Source organism: Salarias fasciatus, chromosome 16 (assembly GCF_902148845.1).
Source record: "Salarias fasciatus chromosome 16, fSalaFa1.1, whole genome shotgun sequence".
Classification (NCBI taxonomy): Eukaryota; Metazoa; Chordata; class Actinopteri; order Blenniiformes; family Blenniidae; genus Salarias; species Salarias fasciatus.
The window spans coordinates 10,376,889-10,404,602 of record NC_043760.1 but is presented as its reverse complement, the minus strand read 5'-3'; the positions used below and the strand labels follow the sequence as shown (position 1 = coordinate 10,404,602).

Here is a 27,714-nt window from a genome sequence, read left to right as displayed (position 1 = left end):
TCATTTTCTGGATTTTATTGCAACAACAATGGAGCCAAAAAATTGCTCATTTACACTGACATCAGATAAAAATGTGAGGAATATAAAAACATCAAAGCAACCGATTTCGACACAATTCTGCAGAAACCTGAGGATTAAATACTCTTTCGCGCTAGAGCGTCACCAGGAGATGGAAATGAAGGAGAAGATGTGGCATATTTTCAAGTCTTCCGTCTGGCTGCCTGGCGTGTGAGCAGACGGTAGCAGAACTAGCCAGAGGCTTCAGAGGCCCTCTAGGTAGAAGCACGATAAGAGGAGCTACCAGACTTCTAAGCACTTATAGATCTGAATAACATTTAATAAGCATTTACTTCAATGTTACCACATAAAATATGACTTTTTATTACTTGGTTTAATGATTACAACCGTCTTTCCTTCATATAAACTTCAATATTTTTTGATCAGATTAAAAAAAAAAAAAAAAAACTTTGAGAAAAGCAGGACTGGTTCAAATTGTTGCTTTAAGAGAAGAGGTTTGGAAATCTGGAGCCTCTGACTTTTCTTTACACTTTCTGGGTGAGAATGAGAAGAGCAGATGATGGTTCAGAGGGAGGTCTGATTTAAACAGACTGAGAAAAAGAAAGGTAATCCAAAAAGAACCAACTGGAAACTGATCAGGTGTCAAGATGTTGGGAAAGTACAGACACTCTAATAGATACTAAGGTCTGCTGATTATTATTTTGCAGTCGTGCAAACTGTGGTACAGGATGCATGAAAATATCACAAGATTGTTACACGTGCAAAAAAATGTGTCATTTAATCTAATGAAGAATAAAGAATAAAGACTTGGAATGTCAAACCCTGGAGTGACTTGTGAACAGTGCAGAAACTTTTACATCTATTTGTACGAATGTCTGAAAAGCAGTTGTAATGTGTTGCCTCCCAGTGAGACGGAGGCCGTAGTGAACGATGCCTTGAAGTTCCTCAGGAGAGTCTCCGAGGCCCCATTTCCGCAACGTTTTCAACGTTCAAATGCAAAACTTTGTCTGTTTACATGAAAAAAAAAAAATGCTCAAAATCACTGACAATGCAACTTTTTGAAAATGCCAGGACTCCATCTCCGTGGAAACGGCCAAAAAACACAATTTTTCTACAACGCTGCTCCTGCACAACACAGCTGTAAGTTATCAGTTCTGCACATGTGAGAGTATCTCCAGAGTGCCTTGACGCCCAATCCATATTCTCCCAGCTTCCTTGCACTCACCACTGTTTGTTTATAGCATATTATTAATAATTAATAAACATGAAACATTTTTAAAGCGAAAACATAAAAACTACGCACCTTTCACTTGAAACGTGGCTGAAGAAATTCTGTGGAACCCTTTTCTGCTCTCTGATTTGAAAAGAAAAGCCAGATGCTGGTGGACGTGTCCACTCTCAAACATACAAATCCTTCATATAAAAGCAAATGGCAGCTTGACATTTGCAAATCTATTTTGGCGAGCACAGTTAAAGCAGTGTAACCCCTCCTCCTCAAGGGGTCCCTGGCTCAATTCCACCTCCCTAAGTCATTTCTGTCCTGTCTGGTGGCTGATTTTAGACGACTTTACACTTCTAGATAAGACACAAAACGCACAAGGGTCACCTCATTTTCAGTGCTAAACACTCTAAAACGGCACGCTGTAGAAGTGTGAATGGGAACAGCTGGAAGGACGTGATCACAGTGAACACCGATACAAATCACAAGTATATTCATAGAAAAACTCTCGCCTCTACTAATTACTACAAAGTAGTGTATGCCACCGGTTCACGACGATGTGCACCTCAAAGCACGAGCTGACCACTTACAACCACGAGCAACGGTAGAAAGTCACACTCACAGAGACATTCAGTGCGGGTACATTCACATAGAGAACGATGGCGGCTCCATTGGTCCCTACTGAGCTTCTACTGAGGATCTACTGATCAGAAAGTCACACGAAGCCTGCAGCCACCCTGCAGTGTCCAGGATCTCTGTGGGGTGGACACATTCGCTGCTGGCCTGGCTTGTTTCTAGCTGCTGAGCGGTTTGAAGGAGTAAAACAGACGCACACATGAGGGAACAGAAAGGCACAGCAGCTGCTTGGCTGGCGGGAAGGAAGTCTGAGCAGCAGCAGAAAGTAAAACACAAGTAAACAGCAGTTTAAGACACATCGTTAACAGAAAGAGGCATCGAAATAAAATAAATAAAATAAAAAAAAACAGCTGCACGCGTAAATGGCAGAACTCACTGTTCAGGTATGATAGTATTAAAAAGAACCATGGATGTAAAGAGAAGTGGGATTTAAAATGTCAAATTTTTACATTGAAATAGAGTTTACATAGTGGAGACAAATCAAGAGCTGACTGTGTCTACAACAGTCAGGAGAAAACAAAGAGTTCACTGTTATTCTGCAGATATGAAGAGGAGTCGGCTGGATGTTAGTGTGGCTCCTGTAAGCAATGAATCTGATTTCTAATGTACAATAGAGACCAGAGTGTGTCTTCAACATACAGTCCACTGTGGCCCGCAGGATGACATTATGGAGAAAATTATTAATTAGAAAACAATGATTAGATTTTTCATTTTTCAACATAAATGCAACTTTTTTGCTGAGTGCTGCAAATTAAGGGCATTTCGATGTATTTTGCACCAGGAAGAGCCAGAAATGGGACAATTTTGAAAACTTTACTATTTTTTTCTGCAAAATCATCAATTTGTTAGAGTTTCACGGAACAATATTTCACATTCAATGATCATTTAATAACTGAAATAAAGTTATGTTGTCAATAAATGTACATATAAAAGTCATGTTGCCAAAAAAAAGGAGTTAAACACAGAAAATGAGCACTGGTGGAAAGTGAAGTGTTTTTCAAAATAAAAATCAACACAGACTCATGGATATTTAAATACACTTTCAGAATAATAAAATGTTTTATTCTCTGTTTGCGGCCCGGTGCTGAATGACCTGGTGGGTGGGAGACACCTGATCAATAGAGATAATAGAGAAAAAGGCAGAAGCACCACAAGCACGAACCAAGAATTCTGATTTGAAGTCAACATCTCTTCAGATTTTCAGATGTTATGAATCTAAGGACTTAATCTCACAAGGTTTTCAATCTTGTTAAACTTTTTTGCTTCAGTCTTCAGATTGTATAGTCAGAACAGTTCAATATGTGAAAACACATTACGCTCTTCTACTCATAGAACATACTGATTTCTCCTTTTCATATCCTCAGAAAAGATGCAAATACGTTGTATGCTCTTCTCTGATCCAAAGTTAGAACAAAAAGCAGCTCCATAGATATGGTCTCTTTGATTTGACTCCACTCGTGATCAATAGCATTTAGCATTATAACTGACAAATTAAATCACTGATTGTGAATTGCGTTGCTTGTTATTTTGGGAACAAATTGTCATGTAAATCCATGAATTCATTTCAAAGAGGGCTTCTGTAATTTAATAAATGCATATTAAGACCCACAACTCCGGCAAACCAAGGTTCATAATAACTGATTCATAAAATAAATAGATGGAAAGAACTTCTGCAGTGTCACAAAACCCTCTTTTTGGCATTAGTTTGAAATTAGCTTTAAGACTAAAACATTTTCAGCTTTAAAAGGTGCAGCATGTAGTATCTTTAATCAAAACGAGCTAAAATTTGTCATCATGGAGGGAGAGATGAATTTAGTGACTGTATAAGCTTAAACCATGTAGCCTGATCAGTCTTGTAATACCACTTTGTACCACAAGATGGTGCAGTGAGTCACTTTATACTCTTTCTGTATTCAGTCAAAGAAAAGGAGAAGCAGAAGTTTCTCACACAAAGCCAGAACAGAAAATCAGCTAACTGCTGAAAATTTGAGTAATGGTGAGACTTCATTGCCACCCAGTGGACAAAACTGGCACTATCTACACATTGCACCTTCACTAGCCTTTAGTGTAAAGGAGTGTCATTCTGCAGCATCACGAACAACACATCTTCAAACATAAGACACACACTTCAACGCCACTTTCATGGAAAAAAAAGTGAAGAAAGAACTGTCTCCTTGTCTTCAACTGCTTCATAAATACTAACAGTGTTTTTCTGTCAAATGCAATCAAGACAAAAAACAAACAAAAAAAAAAAAACAACAACAACAGTGAGTCATACTGTCCAACTGCTTTGGGAACAAAAACAAAACAAAGGCATCAAGCATGTTCTTTTTCACAACTGGTGAACGCAACAAAAACACAAACTTAATTATTGAGTTAAATACTGAAACCTACAGTTGTTTACCATATCTTCCAGATTCTCAGAAGCATCTGTGAAAAAAATACATCAGACACACTGAACTCTGCCTGATACGCCGCTAATAATATTAACTTAAATTCTGCTCTGAAGTTTTTTCTTTGGAGATATTTAGCTTGCTGCCAGACTAATACAGCAATAATGGAGGTTTTTCTGTGGTACTGCAGCAGCTTTCTGTTGTCATACAGAGACATCTAGTGGCCATAGATGGTATGTGGCATTTATTTTGATATATAACTCGCGTCTTGATAAGGGTTACTTGACCAGTCAAACAAGAAAATGTGTCTATTATAGTCTAGAAAATACAGTAGTTCAGATTAGAGCAATATTTTTTAAAATGATTTCCTTTTATTTTATGGTGTTTGGAGATACTTATGTATGGAGTTATGTGACAGCTAAAACTGCTATTAATGTCAATATTGTTGCAGTAAAAAATTCAACCCATTTTAATTTGTAAGAGATTATCTAAAGCTTTATAGATTTCTTTGAGGCTATGATGAAGCTGTATTTGTTGTATATGTTTAACAGATGTAATACATAACAGGAACCCCTTCACTCTCCTTCAGGGTGATTTATTATATGACAATGAAAATGAGTTGATGAATATTAATGTCTTGTCCCGTCCCCTCGATGTGAATCGTTCTTGTTTAGCATAATAATCTCAACATCAAATTAATAAAAATAAGGCATTGTGCATTTTTTGAGATGCACCTGAATATAAGTAATAGTATGTTGAGCCTGTTGTTTGGCTGCACACAGTGGACAGTTTATTAGATTTTACACCATTAATATCTTAAATTCAGATTCACAAATGGAGTTAAATCTTATTTGAAAAAAATTCACACAATATTGAACAAGAAGTTTCCAGAAACTCAGTCATATTTTATCTTTTGGATCAACTGGAAACTTTGGGTTTTCAGGATTGGGCACATTTTAGAGTTTAATCAATAAAACATAAAAAACAAAAGAAAAAAAAAAACCACACTGCCGTGAGTTGTGCGTGTTCTGGCATGACTGCGGTGTTGGACTGACATCAGGCAAGTTTTTAGAAGCTATTAATTCAGATTAAAACTAATAAATATTGAATAATTATGAAGTTTTTGCCCCATTTGATGATGTGATACTGATATATCATGTACGTATGTATTATTATGTATTTGTCTGTTTTAATGCTGAAATATGGTTCAGAGATGTGGAAGCTCGGAAAACAAATAGTTGGCGACTAAGTTAATGTTGATATAACTGGTTATTTTTGCAAGTGTTGATTAAAATTGTTAGATTCAGTGGGACTAAACAGGAATATTTGGTCCATAATGAATGAAGAAGGCAGTGAATTTTTCATCTGATGCTTCACACAAATTTAAAAAGCAAAGTTAATAGTTTGGTGAATCTTTTAACACATCATAGACTGAATAAAGGAAAACATCCCAGGCCCCCAGCATGCGTTATGAGGAAAACGGCTTATTTTCAACAGTGACATCAAGTAATCAGATTCATATTTGAAAAGGAAAAACCCTAAAACTGATTCAATTTTTTGTCATTTTACGTAGGGCTGAAATACTGTGAGTGATCTATGGAGAAATCAGTGTTTTTTAAGTTTTAGCTTTTTGAAAAAGAGGACATTTGTGTCTTTAATGACTTAAGATGGGAGTAAATTAAACTGAGACGAATCTGTAAGAAACTAATGAGCGTGCTGCACATGAAGCAGCAACAGTGTGTGTGCTCCATGTGTGTCTGTGCATCATATTGACACACAGACACACAAATAAAGCACATTAGAGGAGTAATGAAGGAAATAATGTCACTTTTAGTCTTGGCAACTTTATGGATGCAGTTTCAGGCTTGAAATGAAGTAATTTTTTACAAAAAAAAAAAATGTGTTTCAACTTATGCCTTGAAGAAGGTGTGAGATGAGGCGTGTAGAGTAATGCAGGTGACAGTGGAGACAGGAACGTTAACGCCAGGTGGAAATGTGATCAGGGTTCAAATCACTTCTGGATAAAAACTGGATTTTAGGGATATAAGGTTTAACATCATGTCAGCATTAACAGTCATGGTTTTCTCTCCGTGAATGAAGTCTGAGCGATCCTACGTTAGATTTTCTGAGATGCACCTCAGGCTGAATCAGCCTCAGTGCCACCACACATTCAGACTGTGTTGTCGGGACCGTGAAGCCGATCACGACTGACGCCGGGACCTTTACTGGTACCGACGTCCTCAGTGCGGCCCTTCACCCTCCCTCAGCTCTCTTTAGGAATGAATGCAGGACACTGTGTCAGAAGCTCGTCAGGTGGGACTTACAGTCTTTGCTAAGCAGTAGGCAGTGTAGAAGTTTACAGCGGAGTGACCACAGTGAGCAAAGCCACTGCAGAAACATCAGAAACAACAAGACTCAGTGTAAAACCCTGTGGAGAATCTCTAATATCAGTAGCTTCACTGGTTGTGGAGTTGTTGCTCCCTGAAGGCAGAGCTATAGATATACAGAGTAAGGCAAACATGGTTTCAGGTCAATCCAAACGAGCCGTATTCACACCAAACGCTCCAAGGCCATTACATCCTCTCCTTGTTTTAAAGCTAGTGTAATCGCTTTGGAGCTTTTAGTGCTAACATCGAGCGGGCAGTTCCCCAGGCTGTGTATGTCTATGGCTCTGCTCCATGGCAGCTTCACACACTGACCCATCGGTCCCGGAGACAGGCCTGCCGTGGGCGACGTGGGGATACCGTCAGAGGAGGCAGCACGAGGCCAGGGGGACGAGCGCCGCCAGCAGCGAGTAGCTGATCCTGTAGAGGTGCTGTGGAGAGAAGGTCACCACGACCACGGCCAGGGGCAGGGGGAGGCAGGACGCCAGAGGCAGGAGTTTGCTGGGAGACAAGCAAGGAGACGTGAAGTGCCTGCTCATCGGAACGAGCAGTCAGAAAGATCGACGAGGCGCTTATTTCCTACCTGTTGCTGAGTTTTAACGTGTTACTGTTAATAAGCAGCATGAAGGCAATAATTAGAGGCACTACGTGTGGCCAACACGGATCAGGATCCAGCTGGGTGGAGTACCTGGGGAAGAGCACAGCGTATGTTTCATCTCAGACCGTTCAGGCTCTGACTGTGAACTCAAACAACTTAAAGGTGCAATCCAGATTATTTCTACCCTTACATCTGTCCAATGACACATATGATGCTGCAGGAATGACTAATCAACTCCACAATATCAGTCTATTAACTTACTCGAGCATCTGAAAACAGAATTATTAAGAAGTCCTATAGTTGGACTACACAGTGAACACAACAGCAATAACACTCGTCAGCCAGAATAGTTAGATCGCCATCAACTAATGAAAACGCATTAAACACAAAAAGATTCATTTAAATCATGTTACTGTAAACATTAAGTGACATTACGTGGGTTTTTCTCCTCTCCGTTGCTAAAAATGTGATCTTTATGAGTCAAACAACGCTAAAAGCATTTCATTCTGCTTCCAGTTCAACAACTTTAGACCAAACACTGACATAAGGTCAAGAGAAATCAGATGAAAGAGCTAGATTAGCTCAGTTCAGTGGGGAGGACTCTCTCCCTCCCGAGCTCTGATACTGTACCTCAGGTTACGGATCCAGTGGATGAGTGAAGGCGCACCGAGCATGACGGGGAGAGTGAAGAGCGCCGACAGGCAGAGGTGGAGCTGGAGGTCGTCCCTCACCTCCTGAAGAGCGCACTCGGACAGTAAGGGGGTGCCGCCACTCTCTTTAGTCCTGCTCAGGGATTCTCCGTCCACCGAGCCGTTCTCTGTGTCTTTGTGCTTTCGTGGCGCCTGCAGAGATCGAGGAGGAGTTTGGTTATAGTCTAGACTCAAACTGCAGCATCGGAAACTCAACATTTCATTTAAATCGTGCTGACTGATTTCTGATGTTAGGAAAAAACAAAAGTGAAGTCTGAAGCTCTGATGATTGTTTCTGAAAGTTAACAAGGGAGCAAAAAAAGTCCTGTTTAGTCAAAGTTAGTGTCAAAAATGGATTATTTACAGAGTTAACTAACGGCACATTTGCTATATTTCGCATCAGGGCTCGTAAACAATAACATGGAGATGGCGGTGTATCTAAAGAAAGACAGTTACCAGATTGAGCATGTGACTGAGAGATCTTTCTGTCATCTGCAACCTTAAAACCTGAAAAGAACAGACACAATGACAGACAGTTACACACCTAAGAAGTTCAGGTGGATGAGAAAATGATGCAATCTGCCACATAACATTGTAATATTCTTATTACAACTACACTATCAGGGCACAGCTGTCAGGTATCAAACAATTCTCCACATGTCGATAAGCGTCCTGTCCAGGAGTGATGGCTCTGTATCCAGTCTATTTGTCCCTTTTTTTTTTTTTTTTTTTTTTTTAAAAGTTACCCTTTTGTAATCTCAGTTTACAAGTAAATTTCTCCACTGCAATTGTACTTTTTGTTTGAGATCCTAATTTCGACCAATATATCACCTTAACTATTCCAGTCTTTTCCTCTTATTATATTGAACTGTGTTACCTTTTAAGAACCAATTCTATGTTATACAGTTTTGAACATGATTATTCATCTGCTCATTCATACTGCTGACACTTCCCACATGCTGACCTCAAACATGAATCTTTTTATTTCTGCTTCCAGCTACTTCAAAACGCAGCAACTGGTACAATCTTACTGGTTGTATCAGACACCATCGTCACATCAGTCCACTCAATCTGTCAATTATAAACTCTAAAGAATATTCAGAAGGACCTGAAAAAACTCATCCAGTTTTCTACCATGGAGATCTTTTCTCAAACTGAACGAGAGTAATTTTACAAGGCTTTTACAGGCTGACTTTTAAATGATAGCCATTTGTACCTTCAACTGTATTTATGTATAGTTCTGACACACTCAATTGGCAGTCATCATTGCCTTCATCCAGCGTTTTAAGTACCAAATATTATTTTAATTGCATGGAAAAAAATAAACTTGAGAAGTGACATCAGCTGTTAGTTTGAGAGGGTGATGATTTCTTTTACTATATTAAATAACCTTTGTCTCCGTTTTACTTGTTTATGTACATTTTCAAGGCTTTCATGTTTTTACTCATTTAATACCAGCTGAAATAATAATCTGTACATTTCTTGATGTCTTGTTTCTCTACTAACCCTCCAGCGACTGAGAAAGCAGCTGAACAGTAAAATAAAGTATCTTGGCAGGACGTATATCTGACAAACATAATATGATTTTGAAGAGATGTACCCTGTACAGGTGGAAGAGAAAGGCAGCGCAGATGGACAGCGCTCCACAGGACGCTGCTCCTGTTACCGTCAGACACAGAGTGATGAGGAGCTGAGAGCGCAGTCGCAGCGTCCCACAGTCTCTGGACACACACGGTCTGCGCGTGAAAGAAATTAAGAAACGGTGTGAGGGATCGACAGCGCCGACAAATCCAGCCGGCCGTGACTATCAGCCCCACCTGTGCAGGGGCGCGAGCATTAATGAGATGAGTCGTATGACGAGGCGGAGCAGCGTGCTGCCCCAGTACGCCACAGCCGCCCCCAGGATGTACAGCAGGGGGGACAGGAGGTGGGGCCACAGCTCTGCTGGGGCAGCCTCTTTAACGAAGGAGCCATCAGGGAAAGACGGGGGGAGTGTGTCCACCGGCGGGAGGCGAAGAGCGGACCAGACTTGTTGAAACCAGTCGCAGCTGAAGAGACCAACGCCACGGTCAGAAAATGGTGCATTGTCACAGAGGCTGTGTGCCAGGGGTCTGCAACCTCTTAACGCTACTGTCATTGAGGGTGCCGTCGTCACCTGAAGACTAACAAACTACAGTACGAATCGATATTTTAAAAATCTTAGTGAGTAACTTCAACGCATTCCTTTCAGCAAGCGACTGGAAAACTCATTTCAAATTCCAGGCCTGGAACTGATCCCAGATAAACATGTGTGAAGGTTCATCACAGGACAAACACAGAGCGGCAGTTAACACAATCACCCTGAATGTTGTGGGACTATGGGGGGAAATGGAGCACTTGGAAAACACAGACACACATGGGCAGGATTTTCAGGATGAGGACTGATTCTCAACAACATGCATACTGAGAGGGGCTTCACAAGTGTGCCAGTGATCAAACAGTGGCGTGCCTGCCTGAGGTTGCAGACCCCTGCTCCAGGCTTCATTAGTGGTTAAGAATAAACCTCTTGTGAATGCTCTCCTACCTGAGTAAGCTGTGCAGTATGTACACAGACAAGTTGACTTTGTGAGGCTGCAGGCCTTTGCTCACCACCTGGCTCATGTTTGCAGCCCTCTTTGACTTCAGGATGGAGGACAGCTGCCCCCCACAGGCCAGCAGGAGAGTTACAGCGGTGTAGACGGGCACCATGGGACCACAGAACCTCAGTATCTGTGGGAGAAGAGAAAGGCTTCCAACACGAGGGCAGCAACAGCCGATTAATAACATGAGAGGATGACTGCGTTACCTGCCCGAGGACTCTGGGTAATGAAGTCCTGACCGACACCTGAGCCACAGAGTGAGGGATTAATTCCACAAGCCTCCCAGACACTTAAAATTGTTTTTGGTGAAACAGTAAACTTATTGGTTAGTACCTTATACTGACAGTTGGGGGCAGTGTGGAGCTCCAGGAGGACTCCTGAGGTGTTGTCTGGGCGACTTGTATGAAGCATCCCTGAGATCTCGGTCACTGAAGGTACGCTGGCAGGCAGAGGAGAGAACACGTTAAAGCAGCCTGAAAAAATGCCAGCAGATTTCATTGAAACTCACCTGACTGTGGTTAAAGAATCCTCTCTGAACCACGAAACCTTCATCCGGTACACGCTGGGCAATCTATCTGCAGACAGAGAAGAAATAATCAGCACTACAGGCAGAGGAAGGGCCAACGTATCAGTGAGAAACTTACCTTTATTTACTTTACACTGGCTGGCAACACTGATTCTGAAAGCTTGATAGACCTGCAGACAGAGAGGCGTTCACACTTCAGGGATGAAGAAGCAACCGAGATGCTGAATATAGACAGAAAGTGTGAAAGTTACCTGGTGAAACTGTTGCAGCTCGATGGTGTGAAGCAGCCCGGATGAGCTCACTGTGGCGTCACTGGCAGTCAAACCTGAACAAAACCAAGTTTTTAATGAACCTCATTTTGTTACAGTCTTCTGAATAAAGTAAAATCGAATGTTTGCTTCTGAATACAACCAACATGGAATCATGTGGAAGGAGTCAGAGTTGTGTCTGATTTAACCATTCTGAACTTTTCCACCATTAACCCACTACTCCTGCAAACTTTGACACATTTATTGAAAATAGCCCCTCATGAAACACTGAATATCACTGCATGAATACTGATAAAATAGCTTGAGCTCTCGTTTTCAGTCAATAGTTTTTCACCAGACCAGAAATTTGTGATCCAGAGTGACGAAAACTCCCATCTAAGAGGCTTTTTGTGAAAACAGCACAGACATTGTTATTCTTGTGTGTTTTGATTATATCTCCATGTTTATAAAGTAATATGCATTATTACGGGAGCCTTCTCAGCTCAAACTTGTGGCATATGCAGGGAATTTAGTCTGCAGTCGCCTGGCAATGCTTTCACACAAAAAAATGAAACAGGCCAGTGTCAAAACACCCCCAGTTTTTATTTTACTACCCCCATTGAAGGGTAAAGCAAAGCAGCAGCAAATCTTAAGAGAGGAAACTGTAATTTTTTTTAACACTTTCTGATATTATTAATCACTCAAAATTGGTTGGTACGTAAAACCACGTTTCGCAATGTGACAAACTCAACATGATTAATACTTCAAGATGGTTGTGAGACTGTAAGAAATAGGAGGACTCACCAAAAGACAGGACATGAGGCACTGGGACAGACACAGTCTGAGACACTTGTCTCTGCCACTCACACTCCACAGTGAACTGTGGACAACAAACACACCTTCAGCATGTCATTCAGAAAAGAAATTAACATTTTCACTTAAAACAAGCCAATTTTTACAGTTTCATGTGTATTCATTTGATGATCATTGCATAATGGCCTCAGTCAGAGGTTGAGGACTCCCACTATGGAGGACGGGCAGAGAGATTAGGATTGCATCTGTCAAAGAAAACCATGATAAGACACTTCGTAGACTCTACAGCAGACCTGGGATCTGCCTGTTGCATTTGTGTTCATATTTGTGAGAGTGATCTTTGTCTGCCAGTGTGGCTTCAATGTGAGTTATAAATAAATCAGAGATCGTGGAGCGGTTCCCCAGGATTTCTTAAAAGGCAATCTGAGGTTACAGATGGGAAAAATGGGATGATGAATCCCCTGTGATTTATTGAAGCATTAATGGTTTGATTGTAATGATTTCTTTGTTTAAAATTCTCTAATTCCGCCTGCGCCAGTGACAGACAGCATGCCGACAGTAGGCTACTGCATTTCCACAGGCGGAGACTAAAACAACAACACAAACTATTCCTGATGTTTGTAAATGTGCTGTCAATGTGAGCCAAATAATGGAAACCAGCTGATTAAAGCAGTTAAATAAGACCAGCCAGGGACATCCTAAAAAGCAGGCCTGGACTGTTTCAAACATGCTAAAAAAAAGCTTTTATGACTGCATTTATATATTATAAGATGCCAGTATTTTCAATTTTACCTGTTTTCCATTGAGGTTGGAGGCTGAGACGACCAGATGAGTGACTGAAGACAAGTCGTTCAGACTCAGAATCAGAACCTGAGAAGGATGACAATCGGTCAGGAGCAACCCAAAAATCTCTGAGTGGAATAACCTGGGATCTCTTTAAAGTACCTTGTATGGTGGCAGAAGCTCAGTTTCCATGGACAAATCTACCGCACGCATACTGTAATTTAAAAATCCAGACGTCATCCATCAGAAGGTTAAAACACAGCACATCCCTCAAGGTAGAAAATCTGAAGAAACAAGCAGTATGTTGATGATGTACTCACCATGAGGAGCCGTTCTTATGCACACAGCCGTACACCCAGCTGCTCATCTCCTGAGGCAACAACAGGAGATCTGAATTATCGGTCTGAGAATGCATCTTTAACTTGAAGTAAAAAATAACAAAACTGTTCTGAAGTTCTCAACACTGAAACTGGAACTGTTCCTTATTTTTTCTCAGTAAATGCACGCAGATCTCAGTGAATGGGGCCAGCGGTGGTGAAATGCTCACCAGGTTGTTGCTCCGGCAGTAGAAGTGGCTGTAGGCTTTCCTGCGGCTCGACAGGGCGAACAGGAAGTACTTCAGCTGTCCTTCCTGTCGCATAGAGGAGAGAAGAACACCACTGAAGATTACATTTCTGAATGTGTGGAAGAAGAGGGTTTAGTAGATGAACAAGGTGTGGTACCTTGGGTGTGCTGTAAGCCAGACGGAGTGTGTTAACTTCACTCCAGGCTTCAGGGAAATCTGGACAAATCAACCGAACAAGAGAGGAACTCATTAATAATGTCATTAAATTCAAACAGCACTCATAAAACACCACTAGAAATGAAAAGAAATGTTTCCAGCCTGTCCAGATCCCTGCCTGAGATGGAGATGGAGGTGTCTTGAGCATCTCCCAGCATCCTGACAGGGTGTCTGATGAAGTGATGGTTCAGCACGGCCTTCTTCCTCTCAGGGTTCACTGTGAACTGATGATCAACTGTGAGATTAACTGTCAGACACGCTCATGTCATGAGTCTTACACTCTAAAAAGTAACTCAGAGAGGCTTCTAACACCACTTGATTTAATACATGGATCCAAGTAAAAAATTGTAATTAGTTGATTTTAATAAACTTTCTAAGTTCCAAACCTATTTTTTTCAAGTTATGAAAAAGTTGTTATGTTCTTAATTACATCAACTTAATTTTGCTTGCAGTTTGAACTCAAAATTAATTGTTGATAGGTTTAAAACAAAATAACTTAACAAACTTGGCTTGATAATTTGATTTTGTCAACGTTGACTTCACAATTTTAAGTTCCCTCTCGCCACACAACATGCCTGGACAAGTTCGACAGTGGGTTAGCAGGATGAAAAACCTCGATACAAGCAACATTTCATGGTGACTAAAATTCATTTTTAGTAGGGTAAGGACACCACATCGGCATGGTTAGGGTTGGTCACAGCATAAAGGAAACAGGCTCTTTGAAGAATTTAACAATGATGATGGTAGTGCCGCAATGCATCGTGGGAGTTTGGGATGAGATATTCAAGATTTAAACATTGATTTCATTATTTATTTCGATGTTCTGATGTTAATAGTGTTATTGGTAGTTGTGTTTGGTTGTGTTCTTGTTCAGTTAATCTAAATAGTTTAGTTACTTTTTGTGTCAAACCTGGAATGAGAAGTATTGAGCATTTAATCTGGTCCTGCTACTACTCCAAATCTCACAGAGATCCACAGAACAGTTCCCACTTTGCTGCTGGGCTTATTAATAGCCTGATACTGCCTGTGCAGAATCAGTCCACAGTGCCCATGACAGCATCGTATTCCCAAATACTCACATCATTAAGGTTCAACAGAAACTGGCCATTTTAACAAATTAAAAGTGGGCAGCCAATTTATTTGAGTTATCAACTTAAAAATCTTGCATTTATTAAGTAAACAGTACTTAAAATGATCTTTGCCTGATGACAAAAAATGAATTCACTCAAAGTAATATAGTTTGTTGATTCAATGTAATTTCTGAGGTTGCCATAACTTAAAAAGACTAATGCAAACTGTTGCGTTGATTTTTTTTGTTGAGTCTAGACATTTCTTTTGAGAGTGTAATCTGAGTGACAATGGTACAAATCATCTATAATAACACAACCATTTATTCTCAAGATGCAACAATATATCACAAATTTAATGTGATACAGTATCAACTTGTGAGACTGACTGAACTGTGTTGAAAGGTCCACAACAGATGTGCCAAACGTTAGGCTCATGGGCCTCAACTGACACAAAAGAGACTCCAATCTGGCTGCCAAGCCACCAAGCAAATTGCTCAAATTTCAAAGAAAGACATATATATATACATATACATATACATACACACATATATATATATATATATATATATATATTTTTTTTTTTTTTTTTTTTTTTTTTTTACAAATTTCTTAAAGGTGCATTAAGGAGTTTTTCAACCTTAAAAATACTTATTTTCCACCATAAAAATGTTACACATTTTTAATGATGTGTACAATGTGCCCTGACATATTCATTACAAGTACCTCTAACAGCGCTATATTGTCACTTGAAAGTTGCAGTGCCGGTCCGGCACCAGCATTTTTTTGGGGAGAATTTGAAAGGAATGAAGTAATGCGCGCTCCGGCTGGTTAGGTTTCATTATGCCCGCCATTACTCCGCCAGATGCTTAGTGAGCAACAACTGAGCAGGAGCTTCCAGAAAGTAAGAAAAGACCGGCTTCTAGCACTGCCACAGCTCCAGCACAGACTCCACCAGGTAAAAGAAACTTACATTTTACTCGAACGCTACTAAAAGAGCGAGGAAGGAGTTCCCCTCTTCGTGCACGCAAGCCACAGGCACAATTTTTTCACTAAGCTGCATTACGCCCAAGGCCTGCAGGGGGCGCTGTTTCACATAAAACGTGCAAACTCCTTAATGCACCTTTAAGAGTAGAAATAAGAGAAAAAAAACTTTCCAGTAGCAAGTTTCTTGTAAGTACAATTTAAAAAGCACAAATATATCAACATCTATCAACAAAATATAATTAAATGTACTAATCACAAATATACAGCATTATTGTACTTCTGTGAGCTGATAGAAACTCTAAATCCTCATGAAATGTTTGATGTTCTCACCTGTCTTGTATCAGGATCAATGAGGTCAAAAAAGGCCCGGACAGTGGCGAGAACAAGCTCTTTGCACCTGAAACACAACGCCAAACACAATCAGTGATATTTAATCAGTATATAAGATAATCAACACAGTTCCTTTAAAGGCTACTACCAAACAATGGAGAGGTGATCTGTGGACACCCACGTCCGGGGAACTGCGGTCGCCTGGAAGAAAACAGAAACTGAAACTCACAGATGAAAAGAGGCTGTGATGCTTGTGTCTCTTCTTCACATCAGTCTAAAGAAGAAACTCCTACTATTCCAAATTACAAATTCGACTGATCCACTAACACCAGAGAGACCTCTGTCTAACTACAGTGTAAGTAAAGTCTTTATATTGATACCTTTAACAGCAGAGCTGCTGTAATACTAATATTTTTGCACTGTATGGTTAAATGAAGGCACATCTTCTCTTGTCCTGTCCTGACACCTCTTATCAGAATCAGCCTCCACACTGTCATCGGTTCACAACAGCCATTTCTGACAGGTAGTAGCTAAGCTGAAAGATACATTGAGTATAAGATACATGAGTGTCTTCACTTCACCTGCCAGAGGTCATAATGTTAAGGCTGATCAGTGTCAGGAACTTGTCGTACCACCAGTGACAGCTTGTTGGGGTCTCCTGGGGGACAGGGAAGGGACACCAGGCCGGAGCGGACCTGGTAGTCACGGTAACCGCCCCCGACAGACAGAACGGTGACGTTCCTGAGCTTGTTCGCCTGGTTCACCCACTTCTGCCTCACCGCCAAGTAGAAATCTGCAAACAACACAAAGAGCTCATTTTACCAAACCGGGCGGGGGTCACGGCTCCTCCCGTGTTTCCATGACAACCGGCATGCACTCACCCAGCAGGTAGGGGTCCAGGACCAGCACCGGAGCCAGGTGGGGGGAGGCCTGGGTGATGATGAGGCTCACCAGGTTGGCGTTGAAGCGTGGCAGGGTGAAGAGCGCCCGGGCCACCACGCCGCCCATGGAGTGGCCCACCAGCACCACGCTCTGAGGAGGGGTCTTCACATGCTGCGCAAACAGGACCAGCGTTCAGGTATTCATATGAAATTCCTCCACTCCACACCTGTGTGCTGGAGCAGAAATGTTTGACCCTCATCGGCTCTGCTGGCTACACTTAAAACCCGACTGTTGAGCTCCAAACCCGTGAAATTCATCTTTCCCTCATAGATGGAAAGCCACACAATTAGCACCCCTAGGAGCATGTGGAAGGCGACAACCCCCCCCCCGAAACGTGACTCCCGCCATCGACCAGCGTAACCTGGCCTGAGGAGCAGGTGATATTTAAGGCCTGACCTTGTACAGCCTCAGGATGGCCTTAATGCTCTCGTGAAGAAAATGCGTCTGCCTCAGCAAGCTGCCGCCGTACAGCGCCACCAGCTCCTCGTTGAAGTCCACCGTGAACACGTTGAAGTGCACGCCGCCGTCCATGTTTTCCGCCTTCCTCAGCGCGACCGAGCCCAGCGAGCGAGCTGTTTGACAGGAGGAGAGCATTTGGGTCGGTCAGTGGAGCTGTGGAAACTCACACGTTTGGTCAATTAGTGAACTTATTCCACAGTTTAAATCAATTTTTTTAGTTCACCTAAAAATAAAGCTTCAGTTTAATCTTATAGCCACTGAATCAGTGTTCCAAGTCAAACCTTTGAAACCATGAACTGCTGAGGTGGACACAACATCCACTGCTTGTAATTTGACACCAGCATAATTCATGCTGTGCAGACAACCATTAAGACAAAATGATCACAGGTTGACATGCGCTTATCCAAAACAATAAGTCTTAAGCTTCATTATTGGACACTCTGCTCAGCTTTAACATAGAAATCTATCATCATACCATTATAAGTGTGGCAGAAGATAATGAGAAATGAACAACCAACACACATTTCATCACTTTTTACGTATAGGTAGGATCACATGAGCCATTTCCTTTTCAGACATGATTGAAGAGTCAGTTCATACACAATACGTGAACTGTATTACATTTCTGTAATTTAATTATCTTGTGCCAAATGCTACTCTGCTAAATAAAACATTTCAAGAAGAATTCCTCTGATGGAGCTACCTGAGACACTCACTGGCATTGAGACGATTAAATAACCGATTATGTGTCAAAAGGAGCTGAAGAATAAATATTTAGCAGCATCATGATCGTCATTTCACTATTTTTTTCACATATTGTTTTGCTTTTATGTTTTAAATTGGTCATCAAACATAGTTTTTAATTTCCTTTTCCCAGAAACAGCTGTTCCCAGAGTGTGCTGGGAACTATTTTCAGCTGCAGACTAATCTCTCTAATTACTTCTCTGCTGGGTATTTCTGGCTGCAGGGCGGCGATGTTTAGAGCAGAACTGAATCCAAATAAGTGTGTGTTGTACAAATATATTATTGAAGTGTCCTTTTAATAAAAACCCTGGAGCAGCAGGCACAGGACACATTTAGTTGGGAAATAAATGCAAATACATGAGATCAAAGGTAAACAGATGCCATATGTGGAAAATGTTATCAGTACAAAAACTTACAGTATATTTAACTTTCTCAAATTGTAAAAGTGACATTGTGTTGCTAAGATATTTTGAGATCAATGAATTGTTACACATTTTCAACATCCCGTTAATGAGGATGTATACGAGACCATCTTTTTGGAAACAGAGTTTAAAACAAGAATCCCAAATCTAGCTGTGACTGGACAGTGTTGCAGATTTACACCGAGTACAAAGGACAGAAAAATAATGAAACAATCCAAGAATTACACTGTTCAGGACAAAACAATTCATACAGCTGACTGGATCGCTTCATTTTCAATACCTAAACGTATCTCCTTAAGCATAGACACTGAGATGAGTACACTCTGGCTTAAAAAATAAAAGAATATCCAACAGAAATAAAACCAAGTAACAACAATCATATTAATGGAAAGGGAGTGTAAATACTGTGTTTTTAGCAACAAGGTGTCAATTTAAGCGCATCATTTCAAAAACATGGTAGAAAACTTCTGTGTGAGATCAAATGTTGAGCATTCATAGCCTTAAAAAGACCTCTAAAGCTTCCATTAATACAGTAAATACACAGTGAGGCTAAGACTGACCCACATACTACGGTTCAAACGACATACAAAAGCAGCAATAAAAAAAAAACTGACAAACATCTGGTTTAATTTCTAGATCAAAGCTGTCAAACGTATGACCTGCAGGCCAGAACTGGCCGGCCAGAGAGTCCAATCCGGCCCACAGGATGAAACCTGCCAGCTGTGAAAAATGATGACACTAACTGGAATATTTTTATCTGACCACCAATGGCACACTTAAATTTGTATTATGTGGTGAATCTTTTCAGGTGATCAGGATTAATGCACAGATATAGAAAGGTGTCTACGTTCAAGATATTTTCTAGATTTTAAAGTTATTCTGATCATAATATGAACTAGCCTTCTATATTTATGAGTTCTAACTATGTGTCCAAATGTTTTATGCCTTTGAAGATGTAAATAGTATAAAAAAATCACTCTGATCTGTAAATTGTGAAGCACATGGTGAACTGAGGCAGAATATTGTTGAAAATGTAGTTCTGTTATTCACATTTCAGGATAGTTCAATAATAATATACTTAATATAGGAATACATTGTTGCACTAAGAAAAAGACAGATAAGAGTTCTAGTTATTCACATATGGTAATGTAATTATTTACTGGTCTGGTTCACTTGAGATTAAATAGCGCTGCATGTGGCCCTGAAGTAAAATTAGTTTGACACGAGAAAAAGTCTCATTAAGCTGGGTTTTTTTTCCCTCATGTGCAGATCTAATTTTAACTATCACTCCGTAACAGCAGCTTCATACAGCACAGGAGGAAAGCGACTGTTCTGGTCCTGATATCTGTAGAACAGCTGCCAACAGTTTTAGAAATAGAAATCACAAATGAATGAACTCAGGGCAACACTGTTAACTCTTGACATTTTCAACTTGAATCACTAATGAGTAAGGTTATAAATTATACAAGCAACTTTTGAATATAAAGGCCGACTCACTGAACACACAAGATGCGTTTCTGTATCTTAAAGGAGATTAATTAAGGCCAACAAATCTATGCTGTGAAGAACTGTGGTCTGCTTGCCAGTCAGGCAGCTTATCTAATCTAAGTATGAAGTCCACTCATGTCCTTACAGAAACGCCTGGACATCCAATTAAAGAAAGAGGTCACCTTGAGTTGGTCCATCTGAATGCTCCAGCCCTTTACAGAGGCAACGCACAGCTTTCATGTCCCTTGATTGCTTAATTCTTTTTTCTGTTGCTTCCTAATTGAAATGCTAATGCTGTTTGTCTGGGAATGCTCTGCTCTGGGCTCTTACCTTGTTTGTAACTACCAGCATTTCCGGGCAGGAACAGCACGGGGGCCCCGGTGAGTTTGAGGGCTCGGGTCTCCTGGGCGTACGCTCCCTCGCCGTACAGATAGAGGCCGTACGCCGGGTAGAGTCTGGCCACGCGGCGGGGCAGAGACACACGCTGTCGACACACACAATCACAGATTAACATGATCCACAATACAGCTGCACGATATGAGTTACACAGGAGGAAAGAGCAGACCATGGCTGTCACATACAGCCAGATTTCATCTCACACCTGATTCAAATGACCTGCTCATCATCAAGCTCTGCAAAATGTGTTGGAAGAGGGAAACATCTAAAACATGTTGGACAGAGGGGCCTGAGGACCAGGATTGGGGAACACTGCTCTGAACAATGGAGTGCCTCTGATTGGTCAGTTATGCACACACAGTGTAGAAAGATGATTTACTGCTTCTCAGACAGTCTGTCCTGATGTATATATTAGGAACAATGATTGCGTAGAGAAAAAGCAGATCTGTCATATGAAGATGCACACTGATTCAGGTCAACTGCTGGAGAAAGTCGCAATGAGCAGCTCACTATCAGATTTCTGCAGCTTCATTATTGTTCAAATTCAGGTATGTTGGAGCAGAACACAAGAAAACATGCAGGACTGTGGCGCTAACAGAGCAGGGTATCCCTGAATGAAGGTTTACTGTTATGACAAGGAAGGCACGAAACTCCAGCTCTTGGACTGAACAGAATCTGTGATGATTTACATTCAGATCGAGAGTCAAAAGCTCAAAAGGTTAAAATTCTCTTTAATAGACTGACAGCAGTCACTGATGGTAAAGATGAATCCACATTTACGTGTATAGAGGTTTCAGGTTGGGATTAATTCCATAGATTAACAAATCTGTTGAAATACAGATTTTATCATCACTAAATGTGTGGTTTTCACCTAGAATACATCTCAGACCTGAACACCCAGAGCCAACAGATGCGGTAGGACTTTGCCTTAATCAAAGCTGTCCAGGAGAATCTGGTTAGGCAGGGAACTCCACTAAAAGACAAACTAAAACAAATGAAAACTATGCTAGGAATGGCATGCATGGCTCAAGATGAGCTTGAGATATCACTGCTGAAGGTTTTTCATGGTTCAGTATCTTAACACGATTCATGTTGGTTTTCACTTAGAAAGTACAATGAAGAACAATCTACAAATTGTCCATGGAATAAATTCAACAGCAATGGACAAAACTATATTTAAAGCTACAAAATAACATAACAGTAATAATACAAGTAATCAATTAGGAACAATGAAGAAGAAAAAACAGAAGAGAAGAAAAAATATCCAAACAATCAGGATACTGGTTCAACTTTAAATTTTCTCTCTCTTTTTTTTTTTCCTTTGGGATGTTTTTGAGTTTTAAGGATCCAAGCAGCATTTTAAATTCCATGAGATGATTCAATACATGGATTGAGTTTAAGTAGCGTCATAATACATCACTTGCTTGTAGCTCAGTGTGAGTAGAGATAGCTGGTGTAGAAAAAATCCCATCCACCCATGGAGATACGGCAATCAAATATGTTTTGATATTTGGTATTTACACTCACTTTCCAGTGAATGGTTTTATTACTGTTGGATAGTCTTTCATTTTTGAAGCCAGTGTACTCATCTCAATATCTATGCTTAAGGAGGTACATTTAGGTATTGAAAATGAAGTGATCCACTCAGTTGTATCTTTTGAAATTACTGTTTGAATACTTTTTAGGAGCAAATAATGAAAAATCACTGATGGCTGTTTGGTTGGATGACTGCACTCTGTGGAAAGCCTTTTTATGCCATCATCTCGATTTTGCTGCTGCAGCTGACCCTGCTTCAAATCCCTCTGAACATCTGATCTCAGTGAGGTCTGATGCACATTTCACACGCATGGGCAATTAAAGCTGTTCTGAGACTACACTGAACAGTACAGTGCACATTTCAGAGTTTTAAATTGTCTGTTTTTGGTTGTTATGTTTCCAAAGTAGGAATGCAAGGGAGGTGAAATTTGGATGCTTGGGGTTATTTTGTGAGGACGTGATGGTTTCACAATGCATGAGTTTCTAGGGAGGCTGTGATTTGGGGGAAACTGACAGTCAGCTCTGGCAACCCTGAGAACTCTGGAAAAAACTGTTAGACGTCACATTTTAAAATCGTACATATTACCACATTTCTGTTTCTCTTTGTGTTCCTATTTTCTCGCCCCATAACCTACTAAAGCACCCCCTCTGGAGTGAACCCACTCAGAAGGCTCCAGCTGATGACAGCCACTGTTAGCATCTCTAAACTAGGTTATCTGGCGGCGCTTAGCTCCATTCCCTCTCTGATAAAGCGGATCTGAAGAGGACACGCTGAGTGCCAGAGTTCAAGAATCAGAGCTTAATTCGTGCTTTTATAAGCCGGCTAATAATGGCTAATCCAACCCGAAACATCACGAACCGGGAGCACAGGTGGAGCGGATGGAGTTGCAGTGTGTGCTAACAGGAACAAACCAGGCAACACGTTACCTGTCCGCCAGGTAACGTGAGCACGGCTCAGAAAGGCATGTCTCTGGAACCATGCAACAAACATAGCACGCTAACAAATGCTTTGACGGTATACGCAGGCTACGGTACTCTCCCGGTACTCACCCGGTACTCCGGGTACTCGAACATGTAGGTCATACTGCATCGGTTCTCCTCGAAGCCCGTCAGTAACTCCCGCAGGCCGACCGCCAGCAGCCCCAGAGCCAGCCCGTAAAAGGCCACAGCGGCGAGTCTCATGCTTCCTGTTCTGACTCCGGCTCCTGATTCTCTTTGCTCTCATGTATTTATTTATTTTACAGATGTCTGGTGTCCATGTTTCCTCGTTGCTGCTCCATGACAGCCAGCAGCAGAGACGCCGTGCGGGCTGTCAGACACACCGGCTCGACCTCACAACAGGAACCGCACCTCCTTCAGCTCCACTGATTGGCGGGCCGCTCCTCCAATCAGAGGAGAGCTCTGGAAATGCTCAGCCAATAGGAAAGCAAGGAGCCAGTGTCGTCTACAACTTCGGAAATGGATGCGTTTGATTTGTTTATCCTTTATTGATTGGTTTTATTTAGGTTAATTTTATATATATTTTCGCCGTTTTCACGTTAACCCTTTACAGACCTGATGAGATAATATAAATAAACAAGGCTTAATTATCAAGTTTCAACTTCCACTGCAGCTCCACTTTGCACAAAGAAACGAAAAATACAAATGTAAACAATAATAGATATTAAAATGTAAACTATTCAAATATTGCAATAATAGATATTAAAATAGACATGGTTTGTGATGTCCGCCAGAGGTCAGTATTGGGATCTAAAAAACTGTCATTTGTTTTGTTTGTTGATGATACAAACTGTACAGTAGGGAACTTGGACCAGCTCACAGAGAAATTCGCCTCAGATTTGAACAAACTGAATAAGCCATCATTAAACTTTTATCAAATTTAGATAAGGTTTATGTTGTTGGAAGGAAAATACATGTAGAACAGGCAAAATCCAGACAGAAAGGTTGCTGGTTGTTAGCCTGAGTCAACAAACTTGTCAAAAAGAGAAAAAACAGCACATATAATTCATCAAATCTTTAATAAAACAATCAAATGTCTGCTGCGGCTGCATGAAGCTGCCTCAACCATTACAAACACATCTTCAAATAAATGACTGCAACAGGGTGTTTAACCTGTGAAAATGAAACACAATGAAATGCAAAGATCTGGACTTGTAACACCTTCACAGCTCAGTCCGACACACAGAAGCTCTGAAACCAGACCGCAGGACGGTTTCTCCTACCCCGAGAAGCTGATGATGGGAGGAGTCTCATTACCTGCTGGTTAACCTTCCACTACAGAATCAAAGCATACATAGATTAATAATCCTGAAGGAAATTCATGACGCGTAGCAACAGATCTGAAATTGAGTAAATACATTTACAAAAAAATCACCAGAGATTTAAAAGGTGCAGATTACATGAGTTTAACAGTACCATTTCAACTCAGTGGGAAGCATCTGGTCTGCCTTCAATCTACAACTCAAAGATGCTGGAGTGACTCACTGCACCATCTTGTGATAAAAAGAGGTACTGCGAGTCAGGAGAGCTAGCTGGTTTGGATATTATCAGCAAATAATCCTGCAGCAGACTTTCAGAAGACATAACTGATTCTTCACACTCATTTAGAACTACAATGTTACAAATTGTGCCTCTGCTTGTCTCAATCACATCATCAGATTCTCACTGGCCAGAGAAACCTATTGGGATATTATTTTATACATTTTAATGTTGAGTTCATCTCATCCACACTCGTGGTAAAGTTAGCGAGCTGAACAACACTTGACTCCTCTGGTGATATCACCATATAGAAAGTTTAATATTTGAAATCACTGGTTTCTTCGAAAAGCAAAGAAACAATCAAAGAGCAGCTGTGTTTCACTCCAGTGTTTTTTCTGTGTCCGGCTCTGTCCTCAGAAATCCCTGTGAGGACCTACATGTGAGTTTCCCCTCTGGTGGGTGAACGGTTTTTGCTAACTTAAAAGAAAGAAGCAAACACTGCAAAGGGGGGAAAAAAGATAACATTTGTTTCCACTTGTTGGCCTGTCAGCCTCAGTCCAAAAGTTTGGAGTGCTCTATCCTGGTGATGGTCCAGTTGGGAGGCACTCCTTTAGTGAACTCCCTCTGAAATCTGCAGCAGACACAGAGTGACCGGTTACAGCCGCAGCTCACAGAAACACTCTCCTCTTTACGGCTCTGGACATGGAGACACTCACTCATAGATGGCCGTCAGCAGTCGCTTCGTTTCTTCTTCTTCCGTTCCTTCTCCGATGGACACTTTGAAGAGGCGGGTTCCCTCCATGCTGTCGTCGGGAAGCCGTGCGCTCGTAAGATACCAGAACCGCATCAGGATGCTGACGAACTTCCTCCCTGAAAGAAAAATAAAAATAAAGTTTACACTGTCTTTGGTCCTGTTGACATTCATATAAACAGTTTGACCCTCCACCACAATCTTTTGACCCTGATTCCTTTACAAATCATAAAAAAGAGCTGAAAAAGGAAAAAGTCTTCCCCCTGACTCCTTGATATTTCCTCTGCAGCTCTCTGGTGCCCCCCAGAGGAGGGGCTCCTGCAGAAACCACTGCACAAGACGTAACAGCAAAAACTGCTTCTTGGTGTCTTTATCACAGCAGGTGACTCATTTTTAGGAAGAACTCACTCTAAAACCATAGTTTATTTCCCTAAACTCACAATTTCTGTAAATTTCTCTGTAAGGACAACAAATAGAAAATTCATAAAATAACTAAAGAATTTATTGTAAAGTTTGGTAAAACTGAACAAAGTTCAATGAAAAACAACATAAAAAGCTGTCGCATGGATCCCTCCGAGCTTTTGTATCCTGAGACAGTTTGTTTCTTGCAAACGAAGCAAAGTAAACGACCAAGATCTGCTCTCGCAAGGGATTAATATGTAATATATTAAAGTTTACTATTACAACTGTCTGGGAATAACACTTTATCCTTGGTTGCTTCATTACTTTATTTGTGCAATTTTAAGAAAAATGTGACAAAGAAAGTGTTTCCACTTTATTTTTCTCAAAATACATTTGATGTGCTCAGTGTCACGCCACCAGGAGGTCAAACAGGGTTTACATGCAGGATTCATTAAATAATTTTACCTGTGTTCTGTATTTTATCATGTATTTTAATGAAGGATGTCAGATTCAGTGTACAACTTCAACAGTTCAGAATGTTGTGTTTTGTCACCGTTGTCGTCGTAGAAAATGCCCACGTCTCCAGGAGTAGTGTACATGATGTCGTCTGGATCTGCTGACAGAGCCTTCTTATAGTTTGGGGGCAGCAGGCTGCACTTTTCCTGCAGTTTTCCAACCAGCTGCAAGCAGCAGACAGAGAGATGCAGTCAGGAGAACTCACAATGAGTTTTACAAATCATTCAGCTCAAGTCTCTGAACACAGTTTAATGTTTAGAGAGTTCAGTCTGACTGTGTGTAGGAGAAACCTGCTTCGGTACTCACGTCTTTTTCTACGAGCCCGTCCAGAGCTTCAAACTGACACTGAGACAGCAGTTTGGAAACATGGGAGAAGGCCTGCAAGAGTCCACATAGAAACAACATGACATGACATGACATGACATGACATGACATGACATGAGCTGATGACTTACCTAGATGTAGCCTCTGTGTTATCAATTAGTATATTCAAATCTTTTACTTTCATATTAAATCTAAAACAAGAATGATTTCTGTCCAGTCAAAAACATACACGTACATCAGCTGTAGCCCCGTGCAGTTTTACAGAAGCTGCAGATGGAAATATGGATGGAAATAAAGTAAGACTAAACATTTCGGTGTGGCGGTGCAGGTGTTACACTCATAATGCAATTAGATAAATGAAACAGGATGCACAATCACAGTATGCCTTAATAGAGAGCAATTCAGGAAGGACAGATGCTGAGGCGTTGATTTCCTCTACAACTAGTGGTGGCAGTGATAGCAGTAAAAATGGTGGGGGGAATAGTAATAGAAGTACAAGGAGAAATAGTAAAAGCAATAACGTGAGTAGGAGGAGTAAATGATCAGTAATATTAGCAAAACGAACAGTCAAAGTAGGAAAAGGAGCAGTACAAGTAGTAATAACATAGAAAGTAGCGGGTGTGCGTGAGCTAAGAGTAGTTATTGAACATAATTTCATTGTGTGGCAGACCTGTTTGGCTCCCTCTGTGAACTCATCGATGCTGAACTCCTTGTCGAAGTAGGTTCGGATCAGAAAGTAGTAGATCCGGGTCCGGAACCAGATGAAGGGGTTCGGGAGGCCGACCACCACCACCTTGTTGGAGCTGTAGGCCCGCAGCGCGGCGGGGAGCCGCGGTGTCCCGGGGCGGCTCAGGACGGAAGCTTTTTTCAGAAAGAGAAGAGGAAAGCTGGATGATGGTGGAAACCTGGAACACCTTCTGAACATGGGCAGCGCCATCTTTCTTCTCCTGTCTTCTTCTGTGGTGCACACAGCTACTGGTTCTTCTTCGTTGGTCCTCCTGCACGAGTGCGCGACTGTCTGTGTCCTCCTCTGGCTCAGAGTTCCGGCCCTGAGCAAAAAACATCAAAATATATAGATAGATTTACCAAAAACATCCAATAAATATTTACGTTTTTTTATTACGGAAAATGTAATTAAAACAGGGTAAACTCAAAGGGAGAGTCAC

At 41.1% G+C, this 27,714-nt stretch overlaps 2 protein-coding genes across 2 annotated transcripts; both read right to left on the bottom strand.

Annotated features, from left to right (window-relative positions):
- pgap1 (post-GPI attachment to proteins inositol deacylase 1) lies at positions 1-23,398 on the bottom strand. The gene is made up of 26 exons (XM_030112386.1): positions 23,128-23,398; positions 20,476-20,629; positions 17,429-17,604; positions 16,972-17,143; positions 16,723-16,883; positions 16,239-16,291; positions 16,091-16,157; positions 13,825-13,930; positions 13,648-13,706; positions 13,473-13,556; positions 13,246-13,295; positions 13,088-13,139; positions 12,935-13,012; positions 12,134-12,209; positions 11,333-11,406; positions 11,200-11,251; positions 11,064-11,130; positions 10,889-10,994; positions 10,762-10,800; positions 10,501-10,685; positions 9,755-9,985; positions 9,538-9,673; positions 8,394-8,444; positions 7,879-8,090; positions 7,234-7,338; positions 1-7,151 (listed from the first exon to the last, which is right to left on the bottom strand). The coding sequence occupies exons 1-26, from the start codon at positions 23,257-23,259 to the stop codon at positions 7,013-7,015; spliced, it is 2,817 nt and encodes a 938-aa protein (XP_029968246.1). The 5' UTR covers positions 23,260-23,398; the 3' UTR covers positions 1-7,012.
- Positions 23,399-24,077: 679 nt separating this feature from the next.
- Positions 24,078-27,525, bottom strand: maip1 (matrix AAA peptidase interacting protein 1). Its single transcript, XM_030111691.1, has 5 exons — positions 27,219-27,525; positions 26,531-26,602; positions 26,262-26,388; positions 25,272-25,425; positions 24,078-25,186 (listed from the first exon to the last, which is right to left on the bottom strand). Exons 1-5 carry the CDS (start codon positions 27,483-27,485, stop codon positions 25,108-25,110), a joined length of 699 nt encoding a protein of 232 aa, XP_029967551.1. The 5' UTR covers positions 27,486-27,525; the 3' UTR covers positions 24,078-25,107.
- Between the last annotated feature and the right edge of the window lie 189 nt (positions 27,526-27,714).